This window comes from Arvicanthis niloticus, chromosome 21 (genome assembly GCF_011762505.2).
Source record: "Arvicanthis niloticus isolate mArvNil1 chromosome 21, mArvNil1.pat.X, whole genome shotgun sequence".
Taxonomy (NCBI): domain Eukaryota; kingdom Metazoa; phylum Chordata; class Mammalia; order Rodentia; family Muridae; genus Arvicanthis; species Arvicanthis niloticus.
This window is the reverse complement of record NC_047678.1, coordinates 32,366,602-32,379,624: the sequence shown is the minus strand read 5'-3', so window position 1 is coordinate 32,379,624 and position 13,023 is coordinate 32,366,602. Positions and strand designations below refer to the sequence as shown.

Sequence of the window (13,023 nt, the reverse complement as noted above, 5' to 3'; positions counted from 1 at the left end):
AAATAATGATTCATTTTTTTCTTGTAGCTAGCCAATAGAATGTCAAAAAAAGAAAAGGAAGGAAGGAGGGAGGGAGGGAAGGAAGGAAGGAAGGAAGGAAGGAAGGAAGGAAGGAAGGAAAGAAGGAAGGCCTAAAGAAAATATACAATGTAAAGAAATGGCTTTTACAAAAAAATTAATGTCTATTACTTTTAAAGCCAAGCAAATAAATCAGAGCATTGTTTTCCCATATATCTTAACAACAGCAGCAGATGGAGTTGGTGAAATTGGTTTTCTATAAATGCTAGTATGCATTAGTTCCCGAATTCTCATAGTTGCTTCAGACTTGGGTATAAAAAGTCACAAAATTAACTGAGCCCCACGCATGCTATCATTCCATTTTCCGCAATGGACTCACGAAAATAATCTATGCAAAGAAGGAAATCTGGGTGATCAATGGCAGTTCCCACTGCAATTTCATAATGGTGAGAATTAGGAACACTCCACAATGACAGTGGGCCTGTCAACAGTAAGGCTTTCCCGAGGAAAGGAGTTTGGAGAGTGAGGTGACAATGCTGTAGACAGGACACAGAAATCAGGCCCAGACCACAGCCACTGCTGTACACAGGTGAGGATGTTTCTCCAAGAAAAGTCTCTAAAAGATGAGAGAGCAGAGAAGCAGGCAGAGTGGGTCCTCAGTCATTTACAGCCTTGTGACTACCGAGATGGAAATCAGGTGTGAGCTCGGCACCTAGATCCCACTATCACAGGCTACCTCACCTTGCCCTCAGCACTGCCACCACCATCATCACCACCACCACTAACACCACCACCTCACCATCACCACCACCATCATCACCACCACCACCATCACCACCATCATCACCACCACCACCACTAGCACCTCCACCATCACCATCACCACCACCATCACTACCACCATGTGCTACCCTGAAGCTCAAGGGACAGTAGAACCTGGCAAAACAAAAGGCCAGGAAGAAACACAGCAAATCTGGTCTAGGAGACAAGAATGTCTTGTTGCCTACTAAGGGAAGAGGGCTGGAAAGAAGTCTGAATGGTGGCGAATCCCTGGATAGTGAACTGAGTCAAACATTCCACCCTTGAAGAAGCAAGACAGACAGAGGAAAGACATGTGGAGTCTTTTTCAGTGGGCGTAAAATGTAATAGAAATAACTGGGGTAGGATGGATCAGTGGATAAAGAACTTACTGTGTAGTCATGACGACAAGAGTTCGGAACCCTCCCAGAAGTCAAGTGGAGACAGGACCCCCAGGGAAAAGTAGCCAAATCATCATTTGTGTTGCAGGTTCAGAAAGAAGCCCCATCTCGGTGAGTCAAGTGAAGATGCTTGACATGGAGTATTTATAACGTTTACATATCTACGCTTCCTTTACTGGTGTTCCGTGGACTGTGTGGATTCATCATGCAGCATCTCTATTTTACAAAATAGAGTTCCACAGAGGTTCTATGTGCATTGCTCAAAGGGCCCACGTAAGCTCCAGGCAAGAGTACAAGCCTGGGTCTCTGCACCCAAGGCAGCACTTCGTCCTGAACTCATTCTCTTGAGTGCTTTGCTCTCTTGCAAGCTTTGGACGGTATGTCACCATGCTGTAGCCACATCTCTAACATGCACACCCCACACAGCCTACACATACTTCCCCCACCTCGACCCGATGCAGTGAATACACGGACTTGGATGAGGGAAGAGTAGGAATGCTGATGTTAGGTTTGGTTTTCCAGCTACAAGAAAACCTCTAAGCTGCGCTGAGGTGATGGTGTGTCACCTCAGCGCTTTGGGAGGTAAAGGCAGGGGAATCAGGAGTTCTAAGCCAACCTGGGCTACATGGGATCAAACAACAGCCTTAATTTAAGAATGTTATTGTAAAAGACTGGCATCTTCAAGAAGCAAAGACAGGCCAGTCTCTATGTGTTTAAGACCAGCCTGATCTACATAGTGAGTTTGAGGCCAGTCAAGACTACATACTTAGTGAGACCCCCCCAGCCTTCCCCCCAAAAGAAAATGCTATTATTAAAAACTAAATTCAAATTTGACTTCCACTTTAATTTCCTACACTATAAATTCATGTGAAGACTTTCAAAGCCTCTTAAGGAAACGAAACATAGTAGAAAAGTCACCAATGCCAAGGACATGTAGAAATGGATCTGTGTCATGTGTGGTTTTGAGTCACCTCTAAATGTCATCTAAAAAATCAGTATACTAGTATCTCCCTGATTCAGACCTGAGAGTTCAGCATGACCACCTGTGCCTAAACAGCACAGGCGTTTAACAAAAGTCATCTCCCACCATCATAACTCAGAGCCGGTCTCAGTGAGGACTTCATCTCTGCAGCAGCAAATACCAGTGTAAGGCATCCCATGGGCACCAGAAAATAGTGAGGGTGATATGTGTAACTCTAAAAACATAAAGAGACAGTGACCATTAACAGAGAGGTCGGAGAAAATTGATTCTGAAAATGAATGCAGGGCTTTTTTTTATTAAATCACATTTCTGTCTCTAAAGCTAATCTTTCATAATTATTATATTGTTTATCCACAGAGCTCTTGTTTCCAGATGGAATTTTGTTATCTATTATGAACACATAGGAGTCTGACTTGACAGGATGAATTTTTTTTCATTTTTTTAAACTTGAAAAGAATCCACTTAATCAGCTCTAAATTCCTTTAAAACATTCTTATGATGTCATTCATGGGTCTGCCATAGCTGTAGAATGTTTTTGTGGATTCCTCATGTTCTTTCAAAAAAAATTAAACCAGAAATTATTTTTAGATTATAAAACAGATATTTGTTTATTATAGAGATATTTAGAAAATAGTATTTTAGAGACGGAAGAGAGTAGCAACCACAGCAATTCAACCATCAAGTTATTAGCATTAAAAAACTTTGACATATTCCATGCCAAGCTTTCCTTTGAATTCAGAATTTAATATCGTATTTTATTTAGTCTATCTGTTTCTATTTAGTTTTCTCGGAATACAATTTTTAGCCATTCTACATACAGCAGAGCAGAAAACAACAGAAGTGGGAGCCTCAGCTCCACAACCACCAGGAGCAACAACTTCAATGCACAATGCATTGAACTGAGTCCACTCCTGGAGAAATAGAAAAGAAGGAAGACAGAATCTTTTGGCCTTTTTAACCTTGACCTTGATGCTCTTTAAACAAACCAACAAATCTGTCAAGTTCCCATGCCATCAGCCCCAAGAACCACAATGCCATGGATTGTTGTCATTTGATGGCACTAAGTTGACCATCATTTATGACAGCGATAGCTAACAAACGCACATCACAAGTTAGGAAACTAATTGGACTCAGTCTCCAAGGTTTTCTTCTAGTGTACAATGAGGGTCTGCCATGGGGTGGTCTGACCCCATGGGCAGGGATATAAATCCCTTTACCTTTCTCTTCTGAAGTCTTCAGAATGTTGGCTGCCGCCCACTATAGGTCACCTAACCAATTCCTTTCCCGACAATGGAAGCTAGGAAGCTACATTCTTCTGAGTGCACCTCGTTGTAGAGCAAGAGAAACTTTCCACAGAGTCCCTTAGCAGACACTCCACCTTGTTTCCCAGACCTGTGCTGCATTAGAGGAAACCATGATTAGTACAGACTGAGTTCACCCTGAAACCCTGAGTAAAGTAGTTTAAGTCCAGCCCAGCTCCACAGGGTTTGAAACCCAAGGGAGAAGAGCGTATGCATGGCCTGAAAATAATGGTGATAAGGGCTGGAGAGGTTGCTCAGTGGTTAGGAGCATGTTCTGCTCTTGCAGAAGACTTGAGTTTGGTTCTAGCACCCACATCAGGCACCATACACCTTCCTATAACTCCACATCTAGGGCGATCTGATGCCTCTGGCATCCATGGGCACCTGCACTCATGTGCAGAGACACACACATATATACAGTTGGAAGAAACTAATATGGGGTGGGAGAGATGCCTCCCTGGTTAAGAGTACCTGCTCTTCCAGAGGACCTGGGTTTTATTCCTAATACCCATGTGGCCAATCCTGATGGTCTTGAACTCTAGTTCCAGGGGATCTGACACCCTCTTATAACCTCTGTGGACCTCACAAACACAAGTTGTGTACATATATCCATACAGGCAAAAAATATACACAAAAGTAAATAGTAATAATAATAAAATAATAAATCTTGCTAAAGATGATGATAATGACAATGAAGATTACTCTGACAAAAGAGTAAGCAATAAAGAGTTGACTTTAACTCCAATGTTGGATTGTAGTGTGCGTGGGTCAGTTATTGGATTGAATTGTGGGTCCTCTGTCTGCCCCCACACAAGGGGCTACGGCAGCCAATCAGAGAGGCAGAGGCATGGGAATTTGACTGTGTTCACTCCACTCTGGCACCAATCTGATGTCTGGCTATGTGAAGCCGTAGGGACTCCGCTCTGGGAGTGAGAGAACACAGTCTGAGGTTTCACGGGGAGCCAGAGCTATTGGGTTGGGGGTCCCCGGGCCAAAAGGCAGCAGCGAACCAGTTGGTTCTCAGGCCCTTGGGCTCTCAGGTGCCCCTTAGCTGCTAAAAGGCCAACCAAAGTGGGGGCATACAGGCTGGTGGCCCGCAGCCAAAGAGGGGAGGGGGAAGGATGAACTCTGGCTGTGTCTCTCGGGGATGAGAGTTCTGGTTGCTGTGACTCACTTGGCTGGGTCATGGCTGGCTCCGCTTGCTTGCTTGAATTGGTGGCCTCCATGGCTGGAAACATAGAGAGGTTGTCTGGGGGAGATTAGCCAGCAACTCCATAATTGAAAACCTTCTCTACTGTTCACCATGGAGGGGCCCAAAGATGAGAAATAGGCTATGCTCTTAAGAAATTTATTGTCATGGCAGAAAATGGATGAAAACTATACCCCCATATTTTCAGAGCAGGCCTGAGGTTAAATACCTTTTGCAAGGAGGATAGTCTGGGAAGGAATACTTAATTGGTTATGCCCTCTGGCCTTTAGGTATCTCATTAATATGAAGATCTTTCTTGAGGCTCTGTGGCCTGTAGCCATGCCCTCCACCTGAGGGATTGTCCTAGTGCCGGGAGATCTGTGGCCTCATGTCAGGAGCCTGTGTCAGGAGCCTGGAGTCTGGGAGCATGGCAAAATGCATGCTGTCCCTTGCAGGGAAACCTGCAAGATCTCCGGCCAGTGCTCAACCAGAAACCATGCTGTCCTTTCACGGTCCTACACTCCAAAGCAGGAACCTCCAACCCAGCAAAAAATCTGTGCTCTGGAGAAGAGAGCTGCAAAAAAATTAAGTCCTAAAATAGCCTCACCCCATATTAAAGAAGGGTCAAGATGAGGGCCAAGTCATAGCTGGGCTGGATGACTACAGGTATTGATTAGGGTCACAGTGTCCCTCCTCAGAATGCTGTGCACAGCCTTCATCAGAAAGGCTGGCATTGTGTGCCCAGGCCAGGTCTGCCCAACAGTAACTGTGCTGGACCAGTCAGGAAGAAAATGTATGAAGCCCTTGAAGTCTCCAGATAGAAAGAGAAAGGGATGGGGGGGGGGGGTGGAGAAAGAAGGGAAGGAAAGAAAAGAAAGAAGAAGTAGGAGGTGATTGAAAAGAATTAAGGAAGTACCATTGCCAGTCAAACTGATCACTTCTGTTTTCATCTTAAAACCCCTTAGCTTCTGCCAGCCTTTTGGCAATGGGCAGAGAGAGAGAGCGCGCATCATGCCTAACCCTTCTAAGTCACTTACATCCCCAGGAACGTCTTACCAGGCCTCACCCCCTTCTCTGCCCTTCGCTGGTTTGTGAACAGTGAGTGGCAAGGGCACCCAACCGGATTTTCACCGCCTCCTTTGAAGTCTCATACAAGTACCTGCCCTGGGATATGAAAGATGCCAGTGCTTATTTGCCTGGAGCTAGTTATGAAATTGTCCCTTGGCTTTCTGGTGTTGTAAGATGCACACGTAAGATTCCAAGCACTGGACAGGAGCCAGTGAGTGACAGCTGTTATTTTGGGCCCTTGGCATACTATACTGGGAACTGGCATGGCCCGTGCCAGTTCTGTGATATGATTTTGTCATTCTGCCCTTACAGCGACTCTTCGGGAAGTCACAGTATTTAATGCCATTTTCTTAATCCTCACTCATATAGCTGGAACCCAGAAAATATTCTGCATCTGGGCCTGTTTCCAAACCCAGGTTTGCATGTAATGTTTTATTGAGTGCTTCCTCACATTGCCCCCTTCCCCGCCCCCACCACTAACTTTCTACTCCCTGAGTCATCTCCTCTTTCCCAGCTGGGTGCTCAGCAGCAACTTCCGCTATGGGTCCCCACTTCTTCCTGCTGAACTGAATCCTTTCTTTTCTCTCCCCTGGCCCTCAGATCTGTGTGACCTCTGAGGAAGAACAGGACGGCTTCATCAGAGTCCTCAGTGGGAAGAAGAAAGGCCTCGTCCCACTGGATGTACTGGTTGATGTGTGACTGTAGCAATCCCTCCCAGAGCAGGAGGCCAGCACTGCTGATCTCTCTCTGTGTCCACCCAGAGGAGCAGCTGCACTGATGGGTGCCCAGAAAACAGAGAGACTTGAAGATCTGAGACTGTGTTAGCAATCTGGAAGCGGGCCCACTGCACAGCACATCAAGGCTGCCTGAGAGCAGCATCCCAGAGCTGAGGGCAGCTGGGGACAGTAAGTGGGCTGTAGCTAAGGCTGCCCCAGGACTCAGCTCCCTTCCTGCCCACCTGTGCAAGGCTGGAGTCTGTCCCAGGTCATGGTGTGGTCCCAGTGAGAAGTTTGGAGCAGAGTAGTCAAGTGTTACTCTGGTTCTGGATTAGTGTTCCCAGTGCTGACCAATCAACCTCATCATGACTCCTGCAGAGAATCAAGAAGGCCAACCCCCCCCCCAGTTCCCAACACCCCAGGGCTCACTCCGGCTCCTGCTCAGCTTGTGCCTCAGCTGGCAAAATTGTTCTTTCTTTCTCTTCAGTCCTTCAAGCACATCCTAGGCAGGGCTGAACAGGCATGGTACCAAGTGTAAAGATCTGACTTACCTAGAGATTGGGAATGAGGGCATCCTTGCTACTTCAGTGACTCACAGTAGTGACAGGGCAGGGTCTAAGGCACACTATCAAGCAGCAGCAAGGAGAAGTGGGAGTGGAGACAAGGAAGGAGCCCTTATGTATTGGGATCAGACAGCCCTTCTAGTTGGGGTGTTCTTTTCTCAAAGCAGGTGAGGCTGGGAATGGGAAGTAGGAAAGAGTCTCTTTGTCATTCCATACCCTCTTTATCAGGGACATCACTTCTTCCTGTGTGCAGCCTGTGGAGGACGAGTCCACCGTGCAGGGATCCAGTGACAGGGGAGTGCCACTGAAAGAAACATCTTAGAATAAATGTAGCCAAACTTAGAATCCATTCTTCTCTAGGGCAATGTTTTCAGCTCCAGCAGGTGTGAAGTGGAAAGGTCTGATAAGGCTTCATCTCTGTGCAAACAGAGGAAGCTGGGGCTTAGCTCGCACCACCTGGGGATATTGCTCTCTACCTGTACCAATGTTTACAAGAACATACCACACTGCGATGCCTTCCTCCCAAGCCCTGTCCCAGCATTCAGACCTGCTTCCTAGCAGTCACTGACATGTTTAAATGTGACTTTGGGATTATTGTTGCTTTGATTTATTTTGCCACTGAGCAATAAAATCATTAGAAACGCCGGGGTTGGACTCAGTTCTACTTCCTTTTGTTTTATTTACTTGATTTGTTTATTCGAAAAAGGATCTCTAACCTAGGCTAGCCTCAAACTCACTGCAGAGCTGAAGATGACTTTGAACTTCGATCCTCCTGCCCCTGTTTGCACAGGGTCAAGATTACAGGAGTGCACCCACCACGCCCGGTACATGAAGTGGTTTCATGCATGCTAGACGGAAACTCTACCCACTGAAATACATCCCCAGACCCCCTACAGCCAGTATTTTGGTTTGTTTCCATTTTGAAGACTTACATGGCTACATCCAGTGTATGTCAACCTCATTCCCTAAGCCAAAGAATCATTTGTCTCTTTAATATTTTTGTTACTACTCAGAACGAAGTCAGAAGATGAGCCATGACTGCAGCTGGTCTCACAGTCTGGATACCTTACTCCCGTTCTGTAGCCAGCATCCAGTTTTATCCTCATCCAACAAGCACTTGTAAAACCAGGTTCCCAGACGCAAGAACTTTGGGAGCACAGGTAGATCACATGACTGCCTTTTGTAAAACTAAACACCCAGTGCGGACATTTCGGCCTCTAATCCATTTTCCGTTTAAGTAAGACGACCTCATGACTGGACAGAATGTAAAACAAACGCATGTGTCCTGTTCTCTTCTTATTGGCCTAGTGTTCACTGCAGGCTTTTGGTACAAGGATACCTAATTTGCCTTCTCAAGTTGAATAGAAGAGCGACAACATGGCATCCAGCCTCCCAAGAGGTCTCCTCATTGATCTCTTGATGGCCTTGTCTTTGTGTAGCCTTTCCCTACATTGAATCATTAGTCTTACGTGGCCAGTGAAATATATCAAAAAAAGACAGTGACTGACACATAAGGCTGGCTCACAAAACTCCTAGCTTCTGCCTTGACCTATCAGAGAATGCACTGTTGGCATCTTGGGACAGCAGGTTAGGAGGGCTTAGGCCCGAGGCCACTATACAGGACAGGCCTTACACTTAAGCTGCTGGGGCCTCAACCTCAGTGGTTGTCAGAACAATAAGGAGTTGTCCCTGCTGACAACTGCTTGGATCGCAAATTTATGATCAACCTAAGTGTATAAGGTATTTTTAAGCGTAGTTTTTAACTTGCTATTCAGCAACAGGTAAGCAGAATAGGAGACTTCTGCCGTTGCAACCCAAGAAGGCAGGTATTCATTTTGTACAGTGAGACACACAAGCTTTGCTGAAATGAGGTATTGGTGACCTGCTAAGTCCCCGTGCCACGTATATAATATTCTCCAAAGATCAAACAGAAAAGGGAAAGCAAGATATTCTACATATGCTCTGCATAGATTGCCATGGATGACTCCTGTACATACGTACATACAGAGAGAGGGTAAGAGAAGGAGAGGGATTTTGGAAGCCATGGCCTTTCCTGTCTTCTTCTGCTTAACAAGAACAAGAAGGGCCTGGCCTACCAGTCTTGATGGGTTCCTAGGAAGGCCCTGGCCTACTAGTATTGACTTGAGAGTCTGAGACCTCAGAAGCAGCTAGACTGGAGAGGAAGTGAAGACCTTCAGAAACAAATCCTGTACAGGATGAGGCAGGGGAGAACAAAGTATCAGAGTATCATTGTGATGGAGATAAGATGAGCTCAGGGGCACTCTTCATGGTGTGGGAGGCACGATGTGAATCCTTACCATCTGTGCCCCCTCCTCTACAGGAAGGCATAGACAGGGCTCTACACCAAGGCAGCTGTGGCCTGCACTTCACTGTAGCACTTGGTTCTGTGTTGGCAAATTTAAGGTGAAGAACTGATTGAACATTCCTTAGGGATTGATGTCTGGGTCCAGCCTCGACACAGGATCAGAGTTCTCAACTGGAAGCAGAGCTATCTGGAAGGTACATAATAAATATACACAGACTACTTTGGGGGTACAAGCTGACAGGCAGTTTTTCAAGGCTTAAAGTTTCCTTTCTCTCACTCTCTGCTTTCTTTCTCTCTCGCTCATTCACTCGCAGCTTGAGACTGCACACACTCTGTATTTTCCTGCACACTCTGCTTTTCTCCTGTGCGCTTTGCTTTTCTTGAACTCCCACACTCCTACATACCTCTGAGTGTTCCCATTTCACTCTCACACACACTCTACACACACATCTCCCACACAGCACATGCACTCTCCTTTCACTCACACATACACTCTTCATACACACCTCACATTCTCTCTTTACTCACTCTTCTCATGCTTTCCCACTCGCTCTCTACATGCTCTTTCATTCACCCTCTCATTCGCTCTCTCACTCACTCACTCTCTCTCACCACCACGTTCACCTCACATACCTCTCTGCCTTTCTCTTGCCCCAGTCTTTTACTGATACTCCAAAAGCAGGTAGAAAAAAAAGACATTGTACAAATCATTGCCAAATCAAATTCAAAAGAATAACCACGTCCCACAAAGAATCAAGAATTACAATTGTTCCACAAAGTTTCAAGCTTCCCCTATTCCCAGGACTATGGCCAGAATAATAATAATTGTAAACTTATCATTATTTAAACTTTAACTTCTAACTTATTATACTTCAGAGCTCAGAGCTCCAAGGTCAGCTACTTGCATTTTCCTGTGAAGCTCTAATGATAAATGACATGGGCAAAGCTCCAAGGCAGTGGCCAGAAAGAATCAAATTAACCCTTATCTCAGTAGTTCCACTAACTTTCTACTTCTGAACATTACACACAATGACTCTGCTAAGAGTCTCAGTGTTTTGACTTAGTTTTACTAATATAAGATTTTATGTATTCTATACTTTCTTATCCAGGAACCACTCTTAAATGTTATGCAAAACTTATTTCATAACTTCAATAGATTTTTTCCCTTCTTGGGGTCCCAATGTTGGCTCTATTTCATTTTCTAATAATTTCTTCAAACTTTCTTTGCAAGTCAAGCATTAATCTGGAACTACCATTGTGCTAAGTTATTGCATTGTTTCCAAGATGAGAACACACCTGTGCTGTGTTGTGAACTATGTCTCAATTGTTTAATTGTTTAAGAATTTAATTGAATTGTTTAAGAATAAGAATCATTACATCAAGGAACATCTAGTTTCACAGAATTCACCAGAGCAGAAGGAGAAAAAAAGTAAGAAAGTCAGATATAATAGAATAATTATGCACATCAAGGCCAACTGAAAAACAGTCACGCACAAATGAAATCTATACAGCCGTTGTCCAGGGCTAAGGTTGGGAGAAACGGGAACAACTGTTTTTTACAAAGAGCTGCCGCGGGCTACTGAGATGTCTCCATCCCAGCCTACTGCAGGCAGTCCCTTATTTCAGACGGCGGGTCCTCTGGAGGGATGTGTCTCCTGCTTCTCAGGGTCCCAGACACCGTCCTCTTTACATGGATCTGCTGCGGGCTTCTGAGATGTCTCCATCCCGGCCTACTGCAGGCAGACCTTGTCGTTGTATGCTGCCCCAAGCAAATTGAGAAGGTGGAAAACAGAATTTCTCTTCCCCCATCACCATCACTACCAGCCAGACTTTGGTTCCACCTTTAATGTAGACAATGGGGCTGTGAAGAGAGGCCAAGTATAGATGTCTGGTCTGCATGATGACTGGCAGAGTTGATTCACATATCATTTTCTATTGCAGCTATGAGAGAGAGAGAGAGAGAGAGAGAGAGAGAGAGAGAGACAGACAGACAGAGACAGACAGAGAACCCATACTCTGATAATGAAGAACTCTCTGCATGAAGCTTAAAATCAGTGGGAAAAATCATATACATAGCAAAAAGCAAAACTCTTGAGGTTCAAAAGCCAGTCTGGGTGATAGTCTCTAAGCAGAAGAGAATTTCTGAGAGCAAATAGGCCCACTGAACGGAGAGCCTGGCCCAGGCAGAGGCAGCTATGTGTTCCAGTACCTGCTTATGCATACTTAGCATTGCCTTGGACTAAGGACTTATTGGGGCCTTTAATTTGTTTGGTCACTCCCCAGCCACCCCGAGGTCCCTAACAACTGACTCTTCCTACAGGCCACTGAGGTAGGTGGCACTAGAAAGGAGGAAAGCAGACAGTTGTCTGTTCTGGACGGAGTCTTCCAGGGGCAGGAGGGTGTGAAGACCTATGCACTCCTGCGTAGGAGTGGAAAGCTCTGGTAGCTTGGGTGAGTGCCGGGCACCTGGAGTGGGCTGGAGCTGTGTAGGAACAAACGGAAGCTCCGCCGTGCTCGGAAAGGAATCCAGCTAAGTGAGCAGGTGGACTCCAAGACTCACCACAAACAAAATCGCCTAAAAATAACTTGGACAGAAAATCCAAACTAATAAATGACACTGAATACCCATCTCTGAGTTTTTTCTTAGTCACCACCCTGCTCTGTGTTTTGTACACCTGGTGGTTTTGATCCTGGGAATGTGGTTTCTTCTTTGCTTCCCACGAGGGCTTTTAAATGGCCTTCAGTCTTTCTGTAGGTAATGAAAACCTAACTGTGTCTTAAAGAGTCCGTGAGACCAGAGCCATTTATTTTAATAGATCTCTTTAAAATGAAGATGTGGACCTAGTTTTTTAATAAGGTGTTATTAAATCTGAACAGCCAGTGAGCATCTTTGATGTCTTTGTGGAGGTCAGGACATCCTGAATCCTCAGAATACACCCTGGAAAAGTGCAAGAGCTACTTCCAAGAGTAGGGCGGGCTGACTTTAGAATTGCTCCAGTGATGCCCTGGCATGGTGACACATGGCTGTAATCCCCATGATGGTGGCAGACTCAGAAGGATCAACAATAGTTCATGATGTACCAGGGCTACATCTCTGATCTCATTGTAACCAGCCTGGGCTACAATGAGATATCCTGTTGAGGGGCGTAGGAGGCAGGAGAAGGAGGAGGAAGGAGAGAAGGACGAGGATAGGACAGAGAGAGGGGGTTGAAAGGAATGGCAAATTCTTCTATGTACATCACTCATGCAGTTCTGGAGTCCAGTGATTTCATCTTTTTCAGCTAATGGACAGATTTTATCTTCTCCTTCTACCAATTTACAGAAATTAACATTTTCCAATCATTTCATCAAAGTAAAATTGTCGTTCTTGATAATTTCCTGATTCCAGCGTTGGCCATGCTAAATAGCTGATTCCGTTTTCACTCCTGAGTGATTTAAATTTTGATTTTTCTCTTTGATTTAAAAAGTGTGTGTGTGTGTGTGTGTGTGTGTGTGTGTGTGTGTGTGTGTGTGTGTGTGTAAGCCATTTTATATAGTTGCTTGAAAGCAGTTTATAAATGTTCACTGGATCTTGGGGGAGATGGATCTAGTCTTCAATGTGTTGATTTGGCTACATATAAATAAATAAATGCTTAAAAAATTCAGATCGCCTGTGTATATT

General features: G+C 45.1%; 1 protein-coding gene across 3 annotated transcripts in view; it reads left to right on the top strand.

Moving 5' to 3' along the window:
- The window catches only part of Stac (SH3 and cysteine rich domain), a 122,485-nt gene extending 114,804 nt beyond the window's left edge, over window positions 1–7,681 (top strand). For all 3 annotated transcript variants that reach the window (XM_034484114.2, XM_034484113.2, XM_076918082.1), the window contains one exon: window positions 6,358–7,681. In XM_034484114.2, coding sequence (XP_034340005.1) covers window positions 6,358–6,456 — 99 coding nt within the window. In that variant the 3' untranslated portion in view covers window positions 6,457–7,681. The remainder of the gene's footprint in view (window positions 1–6,357) is intronic.
- Window positions 7,682–13,023: the final 5,342 nt, after the last annotated feature.